Source organism: Balaenoptera ricei, chromosome 5 (genome assembly GCF_028023285.1).
Source record: "Balaenoptera ricei isolate mBalRic1 chromosome 5, mBalRic1.hap2, whole genome shotgun sequence".
In the NCBI taxonomy this organism is placed as follows: domain Eukaryota; kingdom Metazoa; phylum Chordata; class Mammalia; order Artiodactyla; family Balaenopteridae; genus Balaenoptera; species Balaenoptera ricei.
Genome location: NC_082643.1, coordinates 91,044,361 through 91,063,174, shown reverse-complemented (window position 1 = coordinate 91,063,174; position 18,814 = coordinate 91,044,361). Strand labels below are relative to the sequence as shown.

Here is an 18,814-nt window from a genome sequence, read left to right as displayed (position 1 = left end):
GTTTGCCTTAACATTATTCTTAAAAAGAGCTTTCCCATATTAAGTGTTCAAAGATCTGTATTTTCCTCCAGAGATTTTTTTGTGGTTTATGTTTTTATTCCATTTACATGTTCCAGATGTGATTTATTTGGTCATATGCTGTGGAAGACTAACTTCTTTTTTTTTCAGTGTTTAGGTAATTGCCCAGTATAATTCATTGAGTATTACACCTTCTTCTTACTGATGTGAAATACCATTTTAGCGTATAGTACATCCTTATGTCTACTTCAGTCTGTTCCTAGACTTTATTGTTTCCTGTTTTGTCCATTTCTTTGTGAGTCCAACAAAGTCTTAATTTTTGTTGGGCTATTTCTTTTTTTTAATTTTGTTTAAAAATCTTGTTTGTTCTTTGAAATTTAAACGTTTTAAGTGATGCATTCAGATTTTGAATAAAGACTAAAAATAGTTTCTTTTTCATTCTAGTGCTGAACTTCAGACCCTCTTAATGAACCAGTTAACAGTAAAGGTGTGGTTATCTTTGTATTTTAATGGCTATGAACACATTCTTAATTTTTTTTAGAATGGCATAGAGTATCTTACTTGTATGCTGAATACTTTCTTTTCTCTTAATTAGGGCTTAAAAAAGCTTGGCCAGTCTATAGAGTCATCGTATTCCAGTATACAAAAATTGGTTATAAGTCACTTACAGAGGTATGAAGGTGCTGTAGAATCTTTTGGTATTGCATCTACACGTACTTGGCATTGGTCTTCTTTCTGCAACCTTCTTTTCATCATCTGGCATTCTCTGTTTGAGCCTCTTCTGGCTAAAATTGTTGCATTAGCATTTGAGGGGACTCTTGGAGTGCCCAAGATTTAAAGAATCAATAATGGTAATTCTGCTTTATAAAATAACTTTCCAACATCTTTTCACCACCCGAGGCCCTGTCTGGGCTTTTATCTCACCCAGACAGCCATGAGGTATGTCTTGAATAGGGCATATACCCTTTTTTGAGTGGTGAAATTAAGTAAGTTTGTATATCATTTTATATGTTATGTAAAAGCATGTATATATTTTTGCATTTAACTCCTTGGCAAGGTGTTGGTTATGATTATCCTCATTTAGAAGAAACTGAAGTTCAGAATGGTTATATATGGCTGACCCAAAGTTATTAAGTGTCAGAGCCAAGACTGTCCCAGATTTTCAAGTCTCATGCTGTTTCTAGCTACAGCTACCTCAGTGAAGCAGTTTGCAGGTAGATGTTCAGTGTTTGACTTAAATTTTGATAAATTCCTTTATGCTGAGACCCCGGCCCTTACTATATCACCTCCTGCTTTGATCACTTTAGGACCCTCTGTCCTGGTCTCCTCCAGCCTACACTATGCCCCTCAAATATATTCTCTACAGTGGATCTGATCATGTTACTCTTATTTAAAAACTTCCAGTGCCTTCCCATTTCTTAGGACTAATACCTTTGGATGGCTGCCTATCTGCTTCACCTACACTGGTGGCCTTCTCAAACTTGACAGTTTTTCTCCTACCCAGGGCTTTTGTACAGCCCTTTTGCTTTCTGGAACACTCCCACCCTGTTCTTCACTTGCATTCTCTAGCTCTCAGCTCAAATCTCACTTGTTCAGAGAAGCCTTCTCTAATCCCCAGATTAGATCAGGTTCTTCTGTTAGACCTGCACCTGGTGTGTTTCCTTTAAGGCATTTATGGTAGTTGGAATGATATACTCTCTGATTATATGGTTATGACTGTCTCCCCCATTAGACTGTCAGTGTCATGAGGACCCTTTTGTTTTGTTCACCGTTAAGTCCCCAGTATTTAGCATAGTGCCGGACCTAAAGTTGGAGCTTAATAAATATTTGTTGAATGTTAAATACATAGCTGTTGGGTGAACAATATGACCATATGACTATCTTAAAAGTGCCAGGACTAACTGTGGAGCATAATTTGATCTTACAAAGTTTAATCTTGTGGTCATATATTCATCTCACTAGTCATGACAACCAAATGATTCTTCTACAGCTTTTCAAAATAATTTTGAGAAATAATTATTTCTCATAGAAAGAAAAAGTTACTTTTCAGTTTTTATTTCTGAAAACTTAGAAATATTCAAGCAAGATAGTAGCTGCCTGCCACCTTGATGATGGTGTTTCTGCTCTGTTTTTGATAGTGGCTCAGAGTCTTTATTATACCATTTGAGTGAACTGAAAGGAATGGCTTCATGGAAGCAAAAATATGAACCTCTTGGACTAGATGCTTCAGGAATTGAAGGTGGTAATTTAATTCCTCAATAGAATGCATTAAATCCACTTGACTTATTTGACAAATGATATTTATTTATTTACTTCCTTTTAGATGCTATTACTGCGGTGGGTTCTTTCATACTCAAGGCAAATGAACTTCTTCAGTAAGTATTGGGGATACTTGAATATCGGAATCATTGACTTGAGAATGTTTTACTTTTTACTTATAAATAAGAACCTAGCAAATTGTTGTGATTTTCTAAAAATGAGTTTTTTAAGTTTTTATCAAAATTATACCTTTACATGATTAAAACAATCCAGTAGCACAGCAGGTTCATACATTAAAGTGGTATTTTCCTGTCCCGCCCATCCTCACCCCAGGTCCGCTTTCCAGAGGGAATCCTTGTAACTATTTCTGGTTTTAGGTCTGTAGGTTACTTCCATATTTCTAAATTGTATGACTGTACTGCCTTTCTTTTACTTACCAGTTTTGAGAAATTATTCTTCTCTGTGTGTCTGTCTTTCCTAGACTCCGCTTGCTTTGTCCTTGCACAGTCTGCCTTGCTCACATCCTCAGGCTCTCCGCCGTCTCAGGGGCAGTGTCACACCCCTGGAACTCCCTCTGTCCCTGCTGCCTCCTCCATTAGCCTCCCCCTGCCTGCACCAGCCTGCGTGGGGGCTCCATCTCGTGCAGCCACTGCCCTGGCAGTTTCTTCTTTGCTTTCATGGGTTAGATCCTTACTTCCAGGATCTCCTCTGTTTCTTGGTTCATTTAATCACTTTGTGGAAAATATCTCCCAGTAACTTAGAAAACGGATGTGTGAGGGTAAGCTTTCTGTGTCCTTCTGTGTCTTTTCTCCTTCTGCCACACTTAATTGATGGTTCTGACTGGGTATAGATTATGAAGGGGGATTCATTTTCTCATAGAACTTTCAAAGCTTTGCTCCATTGTATTTTGGCCTTTTTGTTGCCAATGGAAGGTCTGGTGCTTCTGATTCTCATTCCTTTGTGTGCTATTTTTTTTCTCATCTCAAAAAGCTTTATTTATCCTTGATATGTTGAAATTTCACAATAGAGTTTTAAATGTGGGTCTTCTCATTTGTTGTACTCATAATAAGAAAATGCCATTTTAACCTGAATTCTATATTGTATTATTATTTTGATAATTTCCTCTTCTCCCTCTCCTTTTTTTAACTAGATTTTTGTTCTAGAAATCTAGTTAGTCAGATATTAGACTTCATGGATTGATCCTCTATGTCTTTTATTTTTACTCTCATTTTTTTTATATCTTTTCTGTTTCCTGTGAAATTTTTTTGACTTAATTATCCAATGCTATCATTCATCATAGACAATTATTGAGCATTTAACTATGTTTTAGACACTATTCTAGATGCTGAGGGTATAGCGGTGAACAAAACTGATAAAAAAAATCTTGCCTTCATAGATATTATATTCTTACATGATGAGACAGAGAATAAAGAAATGAACAATTAAAACATACAGCAAGTCAGATAGTGATAAGTAGTGATGGGAAAAGCTAATGAGGGAAGGAGGACCTAGGGCATGCTGGGGGTAGGGGTGCAATTTTTTGGTCAGGGAAGGCCTCACTGAGAAGGTGATGTTGGGGAGAGGAGGGAGTGAGCCCTGTTATTTTGGGGGCAAAGGAGACAGCAATTATAAAGGCCTTGAGTTTGGAGCATGCCTGGCATATTTGAGGGACCTCAAGGAGCCACTACAGTTAAAGTGGCTTGAAAAACAACGTGAGCTGTAAGGGATGAATTGAAAGAGGTCACAGAGGATGGGCCGGGTTGTGTAGAGCCTGTAGGCAGTTGTAAGGACTGTGGCTTTTACTCTGGGTATAATAAAAAGCTCTTAGGGAGTTATTAGCAGTGGAGCGACAGGATATGACTTAGGTTTAAAGAGATCCCTCTTGTTATTTACTTGGTATTGGGAATAAATTATATGAGGGCAAGGACAGAAGCCATGAGACAAATGGTGGTCAGAATCAGAAATGGTCAGAACCTGGATATATTTTGAAAGTAGAAATAACAAGATTGCTGAATGGTTGTATGGATGGTAAAAATAAAGGAGTCATGGATAATTACGAGTTTAGATCCTGAGCACCTGGTAGAGTATGACTAACATTTACTGAAATGGGGAAGACTTGGGGGAGAATATAGGAAATATATATGTATTTTATGTTCCTCAGTTTGGGTTTATCTGATTTTTTCATGGTTTGATTCAGGTTATACATCCCTGGCCAGAATATTACATAATCGGTGGAGTGTCCTTCTCAAAGTGTCACATCCAGAGGCAAACAGTGTCTGTCTACCTTTTCTTATTGATGTTAATTTTGATCACATGGTCAATGTATTAGGCATATTAAATTGAAATGTCTGTTAGATACCCTGGTGGAGCTGTCCAGCATGTTGTTGATTGTATGAGATTATGTTCAAGTGAGGGATCCAGGCTGGAAATGTAAATTTGGGAGCCATCAGAACATCGGTATTATTTTAAGTCACGAACCTGGATGAGATAGTGAGTGCGCTTAGAGGAGAGATCTGAAGACTGGGTGATGGGCTTTCCAGTGTTAGAAATGGGGTTGATGTGGAGTTAGCGAAAGAAACCGGAGAGGCAGAAAGACCAAGGAGTGGGTGTCCTGCAGGCTGAGTGAAGGACGCGTTGCAAGAAGGAATGAGGGATTGGTTGTCTAATGCTGCTGAGTCAAGTAAGGTGAGGACCAGAAGTGGAATAGATCAGAATATAATCAGAATAGATGATGGGTGACCTTGATGAGAGCCACTTCTGTGGAGTCATGGGAGCAGGTATGATGCAGAATGAGAGCAGATGCAAAGAAAACAGCACATGTAGTCTCTTGAGTTTTGCTGTAAAGGGAACGGCCAGCATTTAAAAATAGTCATTGGGTTTTTCTTTCTTTTTACAATGGGAGAAATTAGAGCATATTTATATATGATGGGAACGTTCTTCTGAAGGGGAACAGTTGAGATGGCAAAGAGAGGGAAGATTGCTAGAGCAAGAGGATTCAAGAGGGGATGGGATTTAGTGTGTCAGGGAAGGGGCTGGAAAAATAGTTCCTCCATAGTTACAGGAAAGAAGGCCAAGACGGGTCACAGATGCTGGTATATGAGCAGATGAGGGCTTGGAGATGTTCACTGCTAATTGTTTTTATTATCTTAGTGGAAATATGAGATGTTCTGTCATCAGCTGAAGGTAAGGATGGGGAAGTGGTACTGCGCTTTGAGAATAAAGGAAGAGGTGTGAGCCATTTGTCTAGTACAGTGGGAGCGTGAATGGGCTGATGAAGCAGGAGGATTGTCAGTAGTGCTAAGGGCTGCTTGGTTAGCATTCCCAGGAGCGTTAAAATGAGACCAGCCAGCGAGGCTGTGTGGTTTTCCCCAGCCAGGGTCAGCTGCTCGAGTGGGAGCACAGAATAGGTGAGCAGTTTGATTTACTAGGCTTGGTGAGTAAAAGGAAGCAAAGGGGAGGCAAGAAATTGAAGCAGGGGCATGACTAAAATGATAAACCTCAAATCTGTACTGGTTTAGGATGGAAGTGAGGACACAGAGGGGGTGCGAGACAGTGAAAGGTGGTAGAACTAGTAGGTGGTAGTCTTGGTGGGATGAATGTTGGGCTACTGGAGAAAAGTCACTGGAAAGATAGTTGCTGGTTGTTGGCGAGCAGGGTGCTTTAAATTGTGATTTACAATGTTCACGTTGGTGGACTTCCCTGGTGGCGCCGTGGTTAAGAATCTGCCTGCCAATGCAAGGGACACAGGTTCGAGCCCTGGTCCGGGAAGATCCCACATGCCACGGATCAACTAGGCTCGTGCGCCACAACTGCTGAGCCTGTGCTCTAGAGAGCCCACAAGCCACAACTACTGAAGCCCACGTGCCTAGAGCCCATGCTCCACAGCAAGAGAAGCCACCACAATGAGAAGCCCACGCATGCACCGCAACAAAGAGTAGCCCCCGCTCGCCACAACTACAGAAAGCCCGTGTGCAGCAACGAAGACCCAACGCAGCCAAAAGTAATAAATAAGTAAATAAATTTTAAAAAAAGGTTCACGTTGGTAATGAAGGTCTAGGGTGTGAACTTTAGAATAAATAGCCCAGGTGGGGTGGAGGACGAGATCACTGACCTGAACCATGCTATTGAATGTCTTATTATGGCAGTCCTGTCTTTTAATTTCTAAGTGTTTTCTTATTTGTTTAATCATTTTTCAAAGCTGTGCTCTTGCTTTGTGGATGCGACATCTTCTCACAGCTCTCTGAGGACATTAGAGTTTTAAAAAATCTCTGCCGCTCCCTGAATTATCTCCTCTTTGTGTGTCACTTTGCTGTTTATTTTGGTCTCTTGTTGCAAGCTTTCTTCAAAAACCTGATGCCCGATTGTTTACTCATATTTATTCACGAGGCAGTTTAAAGTTGCTTGGAATTGCTGGGTGCAGGGCGGCCCAAAACCAGCGTGAGTGCCAGAGCATGCGGACCTGTGCTGTGGGCGGCCTGTGCCTACCCGGCACCGCCTTGGCTCTTCCCAGTTTATTCAGCTTCTTTGAAGAACTCTGTTTTTGTCTGGAAGGTAGTAAACGCCTAGGCATTCATGTTTTGGGGGAAAGAGTTTATTGGCCACTCTCTGTTTCAGTTTGTCCTCCTTTGTCCAGCCCCAGACGTCATCCTAATGTCTTCTGTTGAACTTGATGTTTCTAAGGACTGAGTATCCTTGGGGTTCTGCCGGGCGGATGATTCCTTGCTGCTCTCTTTCCACAGTGCCCGACACGTGGCCGCCTCTGGTGACCTTCACCAGTCACCAGTCTTCTGTCGGCTTTTGACATTTCTGAAACTTAAAAAAAATTTTTTTCTACTGTCCTCTTTTTGTGTGTGAGTTTATAACACATCCACCTCTCCCCACCAATCCACCATCATTTTAATGGGCTTTTATTTTTTTTAATTTATTTTTGGCTGCGTTGGGTCTTCGTTGCTGTGCACGGGCTTTCTCTAGTAGTGGCGAGCGGGGGCTACTCTTCCTTGCAGTGCGCGGGCTTCTCATTGCGGTGGCTTCTCTTGTTGCAGAGCACAGGCTCTAGGTACGCGGGCTTCAGTAGTTGTGGCACACGGGCTTCGTTGCTCCGTGGCATGTGGGATCTTCCCGGACCAGGGATCAAACCCATGTGCCCTGCATTGGCAGGCGGATTCTTAACCACTGCACCACCAGGGAAGCCCCTAATGGGCTTTTAGAAGGTAGAGCTTATTACAGATGTGTGTGCTCAAAGAACAAAGCAGGAGGAGAAATGATATTCCTTTTCCTGAATGTTGAATAATTTTTTGGTTCTCTGTATTTGCAGAGAGTAAACATAAAATATTAAGCTTTCTGTGATCACCTTTCACCTTTCAGTGAAAGGTAGTTTTTGATTTAACTTCTTCCTCCTTTGAGATAAGTAGAGTATAGCATTATTTTAGGTTATAATGGAGAAACTGAGGCAGTGAGAACTTTGACATTAGCCTATAATAGACCAGTGGTTGCCTGGGGTTGGGGTGAGAGTATTGACTGGGAAAGACAGAAAGGAATGTCTTTTCTGTTTTTCATTTTTGCTGCAAGAGAATTTTGATCATAGTGCTTGGTAACGCAAGAGATGTTACAGTCTTTTATGTCAGGTGTTTTACTGTGTACAGAAAGGTTAATGATGCTGACCTACTTCTCCAGTAGTATTATGACATTTAATGCTTGGAAGGGACTTTGAGATTTAGGGGTGAAAAGTGCACATATTATTTGCTTAGAGTAATTATCTTACAGATGTGGGCTAAAAGAGATTTAAAAAAAAATGATATTCATCTTTATATTCAGAGACAGTTTCATCAAAGTGAAGATGACTTCCACTTATAACCCTTAATCTTGGGGGTACATTTGTGTAAAGCCCAAGGAAATTCAAATTTTGAGATTCATTGCTGTAAGGATAAAAAATCAACTTCCAAAAGTAATGTCTATTGATATCAGAGGTAGTGGTAGTGACGTATTACAAGTTTATAATAATGATTTTCTGTTGTGTCTGATGTTTTTTTCTTCTTACTGATCAGTGAGTATTTTTTTTAAAACTGAGAATGGTGCCAGAAACATTTTTTCTGATTTCTTTTACTGCCAAAGTTAGAAAAGGATTTCATACTTTACTGAGTGCCCGGAAAGGAAAGACTGTTACACAGTTTGTGGAAAGGCTGTTATAATCAGTTAGAATCTGAGTTATTTGCTTTATTTTTTAAAAGAATCAGGATTTGCTCTTTTGAAATTTTATTTTTGGGTGTGTGTTTTATTTGTTAAATCTGTTGTAAAGGCTTAAATGTCATCCAGATAGGATATAATAGAACAAAAAGGATTATTATGTTCTACAATAATTGAACAATGATACATGAACCCCATATAATAATTTCATTTCTGATTTATTTTTATCTTCTAGAGTTATAGATAGCAGTATGAAAAACTTCAAAGCATTTTTTCGGTGGCTGTATGTGGGTAAGTGAATTGAATGAAGCATTCTTGTATTTTTAACACTTTTAAAAAAAATTGTGGGAGTATCAATTTAGCATATTTCAATTACTGTAGTAAATTTGAAATACCTATTGAAGTAGAGAGAATAGTATAAGTGACCTGCCTTCTACTCATCACTCAGTTTCAGCAGTTTTCAACACATGGCCAGTCTTATTTCTTCTATACACCCACCCATCTCCACCCCCACAGATAAACCTTCTAGCATTGGTTGTCTCTGTCACTCACTGAGAATTGACCCTTACTTACCTTGTAATGTCTCCTTAGGTTAAAATAACATTTTTTAAATTTCTGCTTTGTATTAGGTATTGTTAGGTGTTAGATTTGTGGGAAAAGGGGGAGAAAAAATAAGACAAAACCTCTGCCCTTGAATAGCTTAGCTCCTGTTTTATACTTTGGTCTTCTGTCTCTAGATCTGTGCCATTCATTATGGTAGCCACTAGTCACATATGGCTGTTTCAATTAGTTGAAATTATGTAGCATTATAAACGCAGTCCCTTAGTCATGCTAGCCACATTTTAAGTGATCAGGAGCCCATGTGGTTAGTGGCTACCATGTTGGACAGCACAGAACTAGAACATTTCCATTATCTCTTCTATTGGACAATGATGCCCTAGCTAAATAGAATGCAGACCACCTGTGGCCTTTCTTTTTGTCTCCACAGTATCTTTGCGTTTTTAGGTAATTAACAAATAGTTACTGACTTGATATTAAATGTTTCAATGCTCACTCTACAGGATATGCATATTTTATTTAGGTCCATTTGTACTGCTATTTTTGTGACCTCTATTAATATCTTTGAAATAATTTAGCATACATTTCCCTCCAACGTATGCAAAATTTAGTCGTAAGTGGAATTTATCCCATATTTGTTAAAATTCTAAAGAGTAAAATAGAAAGTAAATTACCTGTAATGTGCTAATATCCTTGAAACAAATGCCCAGATCTTTAATTCTCATATTTTTAAAACAGACTTTTCATATTTGTTAGCCTAGTATAATTGCTTTCAATAAAAAAATGAAAGCGATCTGTAGATGTTGACATTTAAAATTCTTAGATTTTTCTCAAAACCATACCAACACTAGCCAGAATGGGGAGCCAGAGTGTTTATCAGGCCAGCCTGTTTAATATCAGAGTTAATTAGAATAAACTACAATGTTAAAATTAAATGAAACCTTAGAAGTGACTTTCTTTTACAGAAGTAGTAGCTTGGTTTTACTGATAATTATTGGAGTAATTAGGCAGTTTATATTCTTATTGCCTGTCCTAACTGTAATAAGAAGCTGCATTAGAAGATAAATGAATTACTGCTCAGTCCTTGTCATTAGAGCAAAGCACACTGGATTGGAGAACTGGAAACCTAACTGTAACTGAGTGCTGCCACTAGTTAGCGCTCTAACCTTGGTTTGCTCTTGTGTAAAATGAAGTCTCCATGAAGGCAGGGACTTCTATTATACTGCTGTATCCCTAGTACCTATATTACACTCAATAATTAATTTTTGGATGGATAAATGAATGAGTAGAACCTAGATTATGGCTGGTTTTTCAGATAATTTAGAAGTTTGAATTAATTAAAAACAGTTTCTTAAAATAATCCATATTTGCAGAATAATGTCCAACATGCTTTTTCCCAACCAAACATAAGAAGCATATTCAAACACTATGCAAAAGCACATGCAGCATACTTCTTGACTTAGGTGGATGTAATATGTATAGAAAACACGGTATTGATAAAGACACCCCTATGAAAGGACAAAAAGAACCAACCACAATATTAAAGAAAGTATATAAATATATATATACACACATGTAAGTGTGTGTTTACACACATAAGTCTTAGTGGAAATATCTTCATGTAGCAAAAAAGCCCAAGGGAAAGAAACACATCTTTTTGGTATTCTAAGACTTTTGGAGGAAAGAATTGCTTGCATATTTTAAGAGAAGAAACATCACCAAGTTAGGAGGAATCCCTGCACACGTAGTCTTAGCTCAAGGCAGCAGTTAGGTTTGTTTGTCTGGAGTGGCAGTGGGTTGAATTGAAGGAGAAAATGAAAAATAATAGTTTAGAATTGCTATACCAACCATTTTGAACCTGAAAATATAAATCAAATTTAAATTCTTCATCTTTTAGTTCTTCGAAGAAAAATAAGTTTTCCTTGGTGACAAGAAGCTGTTGAAAATGGAAAATGTAGTCCAGTGAAATACATTTAGTTTTTGACATGCATTATAATTAAAATTATGTTTGTAGTTTCCCTTTAAAGATAGTTTTAAAATTTATATTTCCAGCAATGTTGAGAATGACAGAAGACCACGTACTTCCTGAGCTGAATAAGGTAGTATATAGTAGTATTTTTTTTCCACATCTTTATTGGAGTATAAATGCTTTACAATTGTTGTGTTAGTTTCTACTGTACAACAAAGTGAATCAGCTATATGTATACATGTATCCCCATATCCCCTCCCTCTTGAGCCTCCCTCCCACCCTCCCTATCCACCCCTGTAGGTGGTCACAAAACACTGAGCTGATCTCCCCGTGCTAGGCAGCAGCTTCCCGCTAGCCGTCTATTTTACATTTGGTAGTGTATATGCATCAGTGCTACTCTCTCACTTCATCCCAGCTTCCCCTTTCCCCCATGCCCTCAAGTCTGTTCTCTATGTCTGCGTCTTTATTCCTGTCCTGCCACTGGGTTCATCAGTACCGCTTTTTAAAATGCCATATATATGCGTTAGCATACGGTATTTGTTTTCCTCTTTCTGACTTATTTCACTCTGGATGACAGATTCTGGGTCCATCCACCTCACTACAAATAGTTCAATTTTATTTCTTTCTGTGGCTGAGTAATATTCCATTGTATATATGTACCACATCTTCTTTATCCATTCATCTGTCGATGGACACTTAGGTTGCTTCCATGTCCTGGCTATTGTAACTAGTGCTGCAGTGAACATTGTGGTACATGACTCTTTTTGAATTATGGTTTTCTCAGGGTATATGCCCAGTAGTGGGATTGTTGGGTCATACGGTAGTTCTGTTTTTAGTTTTTTAAGGAACCTCCATACTGTTCTCCATAGTGGCTGTGTCAATTTACATTCCCACCAACAGTGTAGGAGGGTTCCCTTTTCTCCACACCCTCTCCAGCATTTATTGTTTGTAGAGGTTTTGATGATGGCCATTCTGACTGGTGTGAGGTGATACCTCATTGTAGTTTTGATTTGCATTTCTCTAATGATTGGTGATGTTGAGCATTCTTTCATGTGTTTGTTGGCAATCTGTATATCTTCTTTGGAGAAATGTCTGTTTAGGTCTTCTGCCCATTTTTGGATTGGGTTGTTTGTTTTTTTGATATTGAGCTGCTTGTATATTTTGGAGATCAATCCTTTGTCAGTTGCTTCATTTGCAAATATTTTCTCCCATTTTGAGGGTTGTCTTTTCATCTTGTTTATGGTTTCCCTTGCTGTGCAAAAGCTTTTAAGTTCATTAGGTCCCATTTGTTTATTTTTGTTTTTATTTCCCTTACTCTAGGAGGTGGGTCAAAAAGGATCTTGCTGTGATTTATGTCATAGAGTGTTCTGCCTATGTTTTCCTCTAAGAGTGCTATAGTGTCTGGCCTTACATTAAGATCTTTATCCATTCTGAGTTTATTTTTGTGTATGTGTTAGGGTGTGTTCTAATTTCATTCTTTTACATGTAGCTGTCCAGTTTTCCCAGCACCACTTATTGAAGAGGCTGTCTTTTCTCCATTGTATATTCTTGCCTCCTTTATCAAAGATAAGGTGACCATATGTGTGTGGGTTTATCTCTGGGCTTTCTATCTTGTTCCGTTCATCTGTATTTCTGTTTTTATGCCAGTACCATACTGTCTTGCTTACTGTAGCTTTGTAGTATAGTCTGAAGTCAGGTAGCCTGATTCCTCCAACTCTGTTTTTCTTTCTCAAGATTGCTTTGGCTATTCGGGGTCTTTTTTGTTTCCATATAAATCGTAAAATTTCTTGTTCTAGTTCTGTGAAAAATGCCATTGGTAATTTGATAGGGATTGCACTGAACCTGTAGATTGCTTTGGGTAGTATAGTCATTTTCACAATATTGATTCTTCCAGTCCAGGAGCATGGTATATCGTTCCATCTGTTTATGTTATCTTTGATTTCTTTCAACAGTGTTTTATAGTTTTCTGAGTACAGGGCTTTTGCTTTCTTAGGTAGGTTTATTCCTAGGTATTTTATTCTTTGTGTTGTGATGGTAAATGGGAGTGTTTCCTTAATTTCTCTTTCTGATTTTTCATTGTTAGTATATAGGAATGCCAGAGATTTCTGTGCATTAATTTTGTATCCTGCAACCTTACCAAATTCATTGATTAGTTCTAGTAGTTTTCTGGTGGCATCTTTAGGATTTTCTATGTATATGTCATGTCATTGGCAAATAATGACAGTTTTACTTCTTCTTTTCCAGTTTGTATTCCTCTTATTTATTCCCTTTTTTTTTTGGTATAAATTTATTTATTTATTTATTTTTGGCTGTGTTGGGTCTTCATTGCTGCATGCGGGCTTTCTTTAGTTGCGGGGAGCAGGGGCTCCTCTTCGTTGCGGTGCGTGGGCTTCTCATTGCGGTGGCTTCTCTTGCTGCCGAGCACGGGCTCTAGGTGCACGGGCTTCAGTAGTTGTGGCACGTGGGCTCAGTAATTGTGGCTCGTGGGCTCCAGAGCGCAAGCTCAGTAGTTGCAGCACATGGGCTTAGCTGCTCCATGGCATGTGGGATCTTCCCGGACCAGGGATTGAACCCGTGTCCCCTGCATTGGCAAGTGGATTCTTTTTTTTTTTTTTTTTTTTTTAAATTTATTTATTTATTTATTTATGGCTGTGTTGGGTCTTCGTTTCTGTGCAAGGGCTTTCTCTAGTTGTGGCGAGCGGGGGCCACTCCTCATCGCGGTGCGCGGGTCTCTCACTATCACGACCTCTCTTGTTGCGGAGCACAGGCTCCAGACGCGCAGGCTCAGTAGTTGTGGCTCACGGGCCTAGTTGCTCTGCGGCATGTGGAATCCTCCCAGACCAGGGCTCGAACCCGTGTCCCCTGCATTGGCAGGCAGATTCTCAACCACTGTGCCACCAGGGAAGCCCCGGCAAGCGGATTCTTAACCACTGTGCCACCCAGGGAAGTCCCCCTCTTATTTCTTTCTCTTCTCTGATTGCTGTGGCTAACACTTCCAAAACTACGTTGAATAAGAGTAGCAAGAGTGGACATCCTTGTCTTGTTCCTGATCTTAGTGGAAATGCTTTCAGTTTTTCACCATTGAGTATGATGCTTGCTGTGGGTTGTCATATATGGCCTTTATTATGTTGAGGTAGGTTCCCTCTATGCCCATTTTCTGGAGAGTTTTTATCATAAATAGGTGTTGAATTTTGTAGAAAGCTTTTTCTGCATCTATTGAGATGATCATATGGTTTTTATTCCTTAATTTGTTAATGTGGTGTATCACATTGATTGATTTGTGTATATTGAAGAATCCTTGCATCCCTGGGATAAATCCCACTTGATCATGGTGTATGATCCTTTTACTGTGTTGTTGGATTCTGTTTGCTAGTATTTTGTTCAGGATTTTTGCGTCTATGTTCATCAGTGATATTGGTCTATAATTTTCTATTTTTGTGATATCCTTGTCTGGTTTTGGTATCAGGGTGATGGTGGCCTCATAGTGAGTTTGGGAATGTTCCTCCCTCTGCAATGTTTTGGAAGAGTTTGAGAAGGATTGGTGTTAGCTCTTCTATAAATGTTTGATAGAATTCACCTGTGAAGCCATCTGGTCCTGGACTTTTGTTGGTTGGAAGATTTTCAGTTACAGTTTCAATTTCATTACCTGTGATTGGTCTCTTCATATCTTCTAATTCTTCCTGGTTCAATCTTGGAAGGTTGTACTTTTCCAAGAATTTGTCCATTTCTTTCAGGTTGTCTATTTTATTGGCATATAGTTGCTTGTAGTAGTCTCTTAATGATCTTTTGTATTTCTGCTGTGTCAGTTGTAATCTCTCCTTTTTCATTTCTAATTTTATTGATTTGCGTCCTCTCCCTTTTTTTCTTGATGAGTCTGGCTAAAGGTTTATCAATTTTGTTTATCTTCTCAAAGAATGTTCTTTTAGTTTTCTTGATCTTGGCTATTGTTTTTTTTTGTTTCTATTTCATTTATATCTGCTCTGATTTATGATTTCTTTCCTTCTACTAATTTTGGGTTTTGTTTGTTCTTTTTGTAGTTGCTTTAGGTGTAAGGTTAGATTGTTTATTTGAGATGTTTCTTGAGGTGAGCTTGAATAGCTATGAACTTCCCTCTTGGAACTGCTTTTGCTGCATCCCCTAGTTTCTGGGTCGTTGTGTTTTCATTGTCATTTGTTTCTATGTATTTTTTGATCTCTTCTTTGGTTTGTTCAGTGATCTCTTGGTTATTTAGCAGCACACTGTTTAGCCTCCAAGTATTTGTGTTTTTTACTGTTTATTTCCTGTAATTCATTTCTAATCTCATAGTGTGTGGTTGGAAAAGATGCTTGATATGATTTCAGTTTTCTTAAATTTTCCAAGGTTTGATTTGTGACCCAAAATGTGATCTATTCTGGAGAACGTTCTGTGTGCGCTTGAGAAGAAAGTGTATTCTTCTGCTTTCTGGTGGAATGTCCTAAAAATATCAGTTAAGTCTATCTGGTCTCTTGTTTCATTTAAAGCTTGTGTTTCCTTATTTATTTTCTGTCTGGGTGATCTGTCTATTGGTGTAAGTGGGGTGTTAAAGTCCCCCACTATTATTGTGTTACTGTCGATTTCTGCTTTTATGGCTGTTAGCATTTGCCTTATGTGTTGAGGTGCTCCTGTGTTGGGTGTGGAAATATTTATAATTGTTATGTTTTCTTCTTGGATTGATCCCTTGATCATTATGTAGTGTCCTTCCTTGTCTCTTGTAACATTCTTTATTTTAAAGTCTATTTTATCTGATATGAGTATTGCTGCTCCACCTTTCTTATGATTTCCATTTGCATGGAATACCATTTTCCATCCCCTCACTTTCAGTCTGTATGTGTCCCTAGGTCTGAAGTGGGTCTCTTGTAGACAGCATATATAAGAGTCTTGTTTTTGTATCCATTCAGTCAGTCTGTGTCTTTTGGTTGGAGCATTTAATCCATTTAGATTCAAGGTGATTATCGATATGTATGTTCCTATTACCATTTTCTTAATTGATTTGAGGATTTTTTTGTAGGTTTTTTTTTTCTCTTGTGTTTCCCGCTTAGAGAAGTTCCTTTAGCATTTGTTGTAAAGCTGGTTTGGTGGTGATGAGTTCTCATAGCTTTTGCTTGTTGGTAAAGCTTTTGATTTCTCCATCGAATCTGAATGAGATCGTTGCTGGGTAGAGTAATCTTGTTTGTAGGTTTTTTCCTTTTCATCACTTTAAATATGCCCTGCCACTCCCTTTGGGCTTGCAGAGTTTCTGCTGAAAAATCAGCTATTAACCTTGTGGGGATTCCCTTGTATGTTATTTGTTGCTTTTCCCTTGCTGCTTTTAATATTTTTTCTTTGTATTTAATTTTTGATAGTTTGATTAACATGTGTCTCGGCATGTTTCTCTTTGGGTTTATCCTGTATGGGACTCTCTGCACTTCCTGGACTTGATTGACTATTTCCTTTCCCACGTTAGGGAAGTTTTTGACTATAATCTTTTCAAATATTTTCTCACACCCTTTTTTTTTCTCTTCTCCTTCTGGGACCCCTATAATTCAAATGTTGGTGTGTTTAATGTTGTCCCAGAGGTCTCTGAGACTGTCCTCAATTCTTTTCATTCTTTTTTCTTTATTCTGCTCCCTGGCAGTTATTTCCACCATTTTATCTTCCAGCTCATGTGTCCGTTCTTCTGCCTCAGTTATTCTGCTATTTTTAATTTCAGTTATTGTGTTGTTCATCACTGTTTGTTTGCTGTTTAGTTCTTCTAGATCCTTGTTGAATGTTGTATTTTTTCCATTCTGTTTCTGAGATTTTGGATTAGCTTTACTATCATTGGTCTGAATTCTTTTTCAGGTAGGTTGCCTATTTCATCTTCATTTGTTTGGTCTTGTAGGTTTTTACCTTGCTCCTTCGTCTGTAACATATTTTTTTGTCGTTTCTTTTTTTTTTGTTTTTTTTCATGGGTGGGGCTGTATTCCTGTCTTACTGGATGTTTGGCCTGAGGCCTCCAGCACTAGAGTTTGCAGGCAGTTGGATAGAGCCAGCTCTTGGTGCTGAGATGAGGACCTCTGGGAGACCTCATTCCGATTAATATTCCCTGGGGTCTGAGGTTCTGTTAGTCCAGCGGTTTGGACTTGGAGCTCGGGCCCGACCTCTGGCCTGGGAACCAAGATCCCGCAAGCCGTGTGGCGTGACAAAAAAAACCAAAAATAAAACAAGGAGCAATATAATAACAAGGAATAAAAAGCAAAATAAAATTAGAAAGCTAAAAAATATATTAGGAAAAATAAAAGTATAATTGAAACAACTGCAACAAGGTAAAATAAAACCACAACAGAAAAAAAGGGGGGGGAGGGAACAAGCCAAAAGGAGCAGAACAATAACAAAGTATAAAGAATAAAATAAAATTAGAAAAGTAAAAGATTTATTAGAAAAAAATAAAATATAAATGAATCGACAAGGTAAAACAGAACCCCAGTCTAAAAGAGGAAAAAAGAAGAAAAAAAAAAAGCTTTGGCTATGGGGGGCAGAGTTTAGGCAGGGATGGAACTTAGGCAGGAGTGGGGTTTAAGGTGGGGCGGAGCCTAGGTGGGGTGGGGGTGGCATTTGAGCATGGGGCGGGGCCTCTGCTTAGGATCTGCGCCGGGAAGGGGAGAGGCAGCATCTGCAAAGGAGGGCCTTCTGACTGTGGAGCTCCAGAGTTTGGAGGTGGGGCCCTGGGTGGGGGTGTGTGGGTGGGGTTTAGGCCCAGCGCAGTTGGAGGGGGTCTCAGAGGGGGTCTCCGGGTGTAGAGGCGGGGCCCTGGGTGGGGGTGTGTGGGTGGAGTTTAGGCCCAGCGCAGTTGGAGGGAGTCTCAGAGGGGGGTCTCCGGGTGTAGAGGCGGGGCCCTGGGTGGGGGTGTAGGGGCGGGGCTTGTGTTCTGCATGGCAGGAGGGAGGCTCTGAGGGCAGAGGATTAGGCCCAGGAGCCCAACAGGCTCCCCGGTGCCTAAGTGGACAGGGAAAGCACTGGCCACATTCCCTTCCATTCCTCCACGCCCTCCCACCAACGGTCTCCCCCATCCCCACTGGACCCCTAACGATGGGTGGGTCCCTCTGGCTGTAGGAACTCCTCAGGGATGCCGTTCTCATAGGTCTGGCCTTTACTTTTGCTCCCCCTTCCCTCCCTCCTGCTCCCTCAGGACCCACGGCTGGAGGGGGCCTCGGTGGGCAGAGGATCAGGCCTGGGATCTCAGCAGGCTCCCGGGTGCCCAAGTGGGCAGGGGAAAACTGGCCATGCTCCCTTTTGATCCTCTGTCCTCTCAGTGGTCCCACAATTTCCCCCTTCGGGCATAGGATCCCTTCCCCTCCCCCAGCCGCCCCTCAGGGGCGCCAGTGCCACCCCGCCTCCACTTCTCCTGCCCCTCACTCCCCGCATGCCCCACATCCTACCTGGTTGCTGGGGGTTCCTCCCGTCCCCTTAGGTGTCCATGGTCCCCCACTGTGCCTGGTAGGTGCCCTACTTGTGCAGAGACAGAAATTCTGCATCCTCCTAGTCTGCCATCTTGACTCCGCCCCACTCCTAGTATGTTAATATTGCCCTGGTTGAGCTCAGCTTTGCTGGTCATCTTGGTAGTCTTATGCAGTTATTAGTTAACAAGATGTTAGGTTGTAGACACAAGACAGATCCTAGTAAGCCTTTTTTTTTAAATTTGTGTGTTTGATATTTTTTTTATCTCACAGAATACCTTTATTATGGCTGTCTAAGTTTATTGTTTTCATGTTTGTATAAGATTTTGTAATCTATATAACATAGGGTGTTTGGATTCCTTACTTTAACTTCCTAAAATGTTAAATGCATTTT

General features: G+C 39.9%; 1 protein-coding gene across 2 annotated transcripts in view; it reads left to right on the top strand.

Annotated features, from left to right (window-relative positions):
* Positions 1 to 18,814, top strand: part of ANAPC4 (anaphase promoting complex subunit 4) — a 42,390-nt gene that overhangs the window by 12,098 nt on the left and 11,478 nt on the right. For both annotated transcript variants that reach the window (XM_059923243.1, XM_059923242.1), the window contains exons 13-18: positions 463 to 505; positions 614 to 690; positions 2,157 to 2,257; positions 2,342 to 2,393; positions 8,696 to 8,751; positions 11,071 to 11,117. In XM_059923243.1, the coding sequence (XP_059779226.1) occupies positions 463 to 505; positions 614 to 690; positions 2,157 to 2,257; positions 2,342 to 2,393; positions 8,696 to 8,751; positions 11,071 to 11,117 (376 nt within the window). The remainder of the gene's footprint in view (positions 1 to 462; positions 506 to 613; positions 691 to 2,156; positions 2,258 to 2,341; positions 2,394 to 8,695; positions 8,752 to 11,070; positions 11,118 to 18,814) is intronic.